This window comes from Nicotiana tabacum, chromosome 3, assembly GCF_000715075.1.
Source record: "Nicotiana tabacum cultivar K326 chromosome 3, ASM71507v2, whole genome shotgun sequence".
NCBI classification, from domain to species: Eukaryota; Viridiplantae; Streptophyta; class Magnoliopsida; order Solanales; family Solanaceae; genus Nicotiana; species Nicotiana tabacum.
The window spans coordinates 173951027-173955707 of NC_134082.1; the positions used below are offsets into that span (position 1 = coordinate 173951027).

The following is a 4681-nucleotide window of genomic DNA, read 5'->3' on the forward strand; positions in this document are numbered from 1 at the left end:
GGGCGGAAAAGAAGAGCTTCTTATGGCCTACTTTAGAGAGACTTTGGTCGGCATTGCTTCTGAATGGTATATGGATCAGGATATATCTCATTGGCATATCTGGGACGACTTGGCTCGGGATTTTGTCAGGCAGTTTCAATATAATATCGACATTGCCCCTGACAGGAATTCATTATCAAATCTAAAGAAGAAGTCCTCGGAGAGCTTTCGAGAGTATGCTGTCAAATGGCGCGAACAAGCGGCCAGAGTCAAGCCTCCAATGGACGAAACAGAAATGGTCAGTGTCTTCCTTCAAGCCAAAGAGGCTGATTATTATCAAAACATGATGTCTTCAATGGGAAAGTCGTTTGCCGAAGCCATCAAAATCGGTGAAATGGTTGAGAATGGGTTGAAAATAGGGCGAATCTTGAGTCAGTCTGCTATAAGGGCTACCTCCCAAGCAATCCAAGGCGGGTCTAGAGGAGTAGCAAACCGAAAGAAGAAGGAAGAAGTAGCAATGACAACTTCGAGTGTAAGAAAACCCCGTTTGGCCAGACTTCATTTCTCTGAAAGAACCCCACAACACTACTACCCCCATCAAGATGCGGCCTATGCTATGCATCTTCAGTCATACGCAGTGATGAATGCACAACCATACGCTAGGCCACAACAACAATTTCACCAAAACCGAGCTCAATTTCCCAGAAATCAACTTCCTCACCAAGATCAGTATAATCCCCGACCCCCACAAAATAATTTCCCCTACAATGCCCGTGCTCGGGAGCTGCCCAGGAAGACAAACTTCACACCTATTGGTGAGTCATATTCTAGCCTTTTCCCTAAATTGGTCCAAATGGGTTTGTTACAACCCGTACCCCCAAATAGGCAAAATCCAGAGTCACCCTCTTACCAACCTGGCGCCCGATGTACCTATCATTCTAGGGTGGAAGGGCATGACACTGAGAGCTGTTGGACTTTGATAAGGGTTGTTGAAAATATCATAGAACAAAAGCGGATAGTGTTAAAGTATGAAGACATTCCTAATGTGACCAACAACCCGTTACCGGCTCACAACAATGGACCGGTTATTGGAATGATCTGCGAAGATAAAGAGTTTGATCCTGCCTTGAAAGCCATCATTGCAATCGCTGACATCGAGAAAAAGACAAAGGCTGATGCAAAGCAAGAAAAAGGGGAGAAAAAGAGTAAACCCACCCCTCAAAACACAAAAAAAACAGTGGAAACCAAAACTGAGGTAGTACCCTCGAAAGATGTCATCCTTTATGTGCCACGGGGTCCTAGGAAAGGACAAGTGACATTGAGCCCTCCAAGAAGGTTTGAGCTGAACAAAGGATCTAAAATGTATGTGCCAAAAGGGACCTATGTGGTACGGGGGCCAATAATTTCACCAAGGCTGAATGAGCCCGTGGTTATTGGCCGCGCACCGCAGAGGCCCATGACAGATCTTACTGCCATCCCATGGAATTATAACGAGGCGGTAGTAACCTACAAAGGAAAAGAAGTCTTGGGAGAAGTAAATGAAACTAACCCAACTGAGAAATACCTCAATCTGGAGGAAGTGAATAATGCCACGAAGAAGCGTTTCCCACTCAAGAAGCCAGTTAGTGCCGAAAAAGCAGAAGAGTTCTTTAGGAAAATGAAAACTCCAGACTACGAGATAATTGACCAACTCCGAAAGTCTCCTGCTCAGGTCTCTTTGTTGTCTCTATTAATGAATTCAACTGAACATCAGAAAGTGTTGATCAAAACCCTCAATGAAGCTTACATTCCGATTGAAACTACTGTGGAACAACTGGAGAGGATGGCAGAAAGATTCTTCACAATCAATCAGATCTCCTTTAGCAAGAATGACCTGCCCCCGAAGGGGGCCACCCACAACAAAGCCCTCCACCTAACAGTTAACTGTGAGGGGTACTATGTGAAGAGATTCATGCTGGATGGCAGTTCCGGAGTAGATATTTGCCCTCTCAACTCTGTAAAGAATGGAGATCGAGATTGAGAGAATCATGCCCAACAACGTCTGTGTTCGTGCCTTTGATGGTATCAAAAGAGACACCATAGGCGAGATCAATTTGATTTTGACTATTGGACCTGTGGATTTTGAGGTGACCTTTCAAGTCCTAGACATGGATACTTCTTATAATTTCCTCTTGGGAAGGCCTTGGATTCACGCGGCAGGAGCCGTACCTTCCACTCTCCACCAGATGGTGAAATTGGAATTTGAAGATCAGGAGATCATAGTCCACGGAGAGGATGAGCAATCGATCTATCGGGACCCGTCGGTCCCATGCCTCGAAGCTCGGGAAGGTAGTGAACATATAGTCTATCAAGTTTTCGAGGTTGTGGTCGCAGACCAATATGAAGAAGGAAGCCCTTGCCCTCAACCTTTTCTCTCAAAAGTGTTAGTTATGATTGCCAAGGAAATGATCAGGCATGGTTATAAACCCGGAAAGGGGCTCGGGGCATCATTGCAAGGTATCACCGAACCTATCACCTTACTTGCCACCAAGAAGTTCTTCGGTGTGGATTTTCACGCCACAGAAGCTGATGTGACGTGGGCAAATCAACGAAAGAGCAATGGTTGGGTTTTATCTCATTGCTCTTTTCCGCATCTCTACAGAACATTTGTCAGGCCCAAGTACAATGAAGAAGAAGAAGATGAGGCCTTCACGACCGAGGAAATTGAAGAAATCTGTGGGGCTATGAGGCAAATGCTATATGAAACCCATATGGTTCAGCCGGGAGAAGGCTCGAGCACCACTGAGGTGCTGTATATGGGGCCCAATGCCAAGCTGCAAAACTAGAAGACTACTCCGTTCCAAATCAGGCGAGAATCCCGGTAGTCCAGTCCTGCCACCTTTTCTGCATCACGAGTTATTTCAGGGTGTAACTCAGATGTTTTTCTTTTAGTTTCCTGTCTTTAAATGCTAATGTAAACCCTGTTATCTTCAAAATTCAATGAAATGAAATTAATATTTCATAGTTCATCTCTCTTTATTCTTTCTGATTTTTTTTACTTTTTCTTATTTCTTCTTTCAGTTCTAATAATGCGGCTTTAAATAACATGACATGCATGCAGACTTCATGCCCAGATCCAAACATGCTGTCTAATTGTGAAATAATGAATCAAGAAATGGAATATGATGAAGAAAAGGCTTTTAAGGAAATAAATCGAGAATTGGAACAATTTGAGAATAAACCTAAGCCGAACTTAAATGAAACCGAGCCGGTTAATCTGGGTAGCTCTAAAGAAGTCAAAGAAACCAAGATAAGCATTCACACAGATGAAAGAACCAGGGACGCATTGATCCAACTTTTGTTTGAATTCAAAGATGTGTTTGCTTGGTCATACGATGACATGCCAGGATTAAGTGTCGATTTAGTGGTCCATAAGTTGCCAACCTACCCCGATTATTCCCCTATCCAGCAAAAACAGAGGAAGTTCAAAATTGATATCAGTGACAAGATTAAAGAAGAGGTCACAAAACAGTTAAAGGCGGGAGTGATCTGAGTGGTCCGATACACCACATGGCTGGCTAACATAGTTCCCGTGCCAAAGAAAGATGGGAAAATTCGGGTGTGCGTTGACTACCGAGATCTGAACAAAGCAAGCCCCAAGGACAATTTCCCTCTGCCAAACATCCACATCCTTGTTGATAACTGCGCCAAACATGAAATACAGTCTTTTATGGATTGTTATGCAGGATATCACCAGGTGTTGATGGATTAAGAAGGTGCGGAAAAGACAGCTTTCACCACACCCTGGGGTACATACTGTTACAGGGTCATGCCTTTTGGTTTGAAAAATTGCCGGGGCAACTTATATGAGGGCCATGACTGCCATATTTCATGACATGATGCATCAAGAGATAGAGGTGTATGTGGACGATGTGATCATCAAATCCAGAACCCAGGACAACCATGTTCGGGACCTAAGAAAATTCTTTGAGCGGCTACGTAAATATGATTTGAAGCTAAATCCGGCGAAATGTGCATTCGGAGTTCCGTCTGGCCTAGAAACTTTGCTCCAAAGTTAGAAGTGCGGCCTAGAAACTTTGAAGTGGGGCAACTCCTCTTAAGGCGTATTCTCCCCCATCATCAAGAAGCCAAAGGAAAATTTGCTCCTAACTGGAAAGGCACATACATCATCAGAAAATTGTTGCCAAAATGGGCATTGTATCTGGGAGACATTGAAGGAAATAACTCTGAAACAGCTGTAAATGCAGATGCGGTCAAAAGGTACTATGTCTAATCCTTCTGCAGCAATAACATTATCCGATTGGGATGACGAAGGCTTTCATTCTCGCTACCCCAAACACTCCAATCCTTTGCTAACCCTTTGAGCCATTTACCTTTCTTTCATTACCCTCTTTGGAACCTGAAAGTGTCATTAAAAAAAGGAAGAAGAGAAAACAAAACAAAACAGAAAAACAAAAGAAAAATCAAAAACAAAGTTTCCTGAACTACGTTCGACTTGATTCCGAAAGGATACGTAGGCAGCCTCTCCCTGGGGTTCAGTCACACCAAAACAAAAATCCAAATTTGCCCAAAAGTGAAACTGGGGCAGACGTTATGATAATTCGGCGATGATCCCGCCCGAACGATTCCAAAGTTGTAATTCGATCTAAGTTCTTTTTACCCAAACATGTTTCAAGTCCTTTCGATCAATCGACAAAAGGTT

At 43.5% G+C, this 4681-nt stretch overlaps 1 protein-coding gene across 1 annotated transcript; it reads left to right on the forward strand.

Annotated features, from left to right (window-relative positions):
* Positions 1-274: 274 nt before the first annotated feature.
* LOC142178056 (uncharacterized) lies at positions 275-1999 on the forward strand. The gene is made up of 2 exons (XM_075247380.1): positions 275-1184; positions 1356-1999. The coding sequence occupies exons 1-2, from the start codon at positions 275-277 to the stop codon at positions 1997-1999; spliced, it is 1554 nt and encodes a 517-aa protein (XP_075103481.1).
* The last annotated feature ends 2682 nt before the right edge of the window (positions 2000-4681 follow it).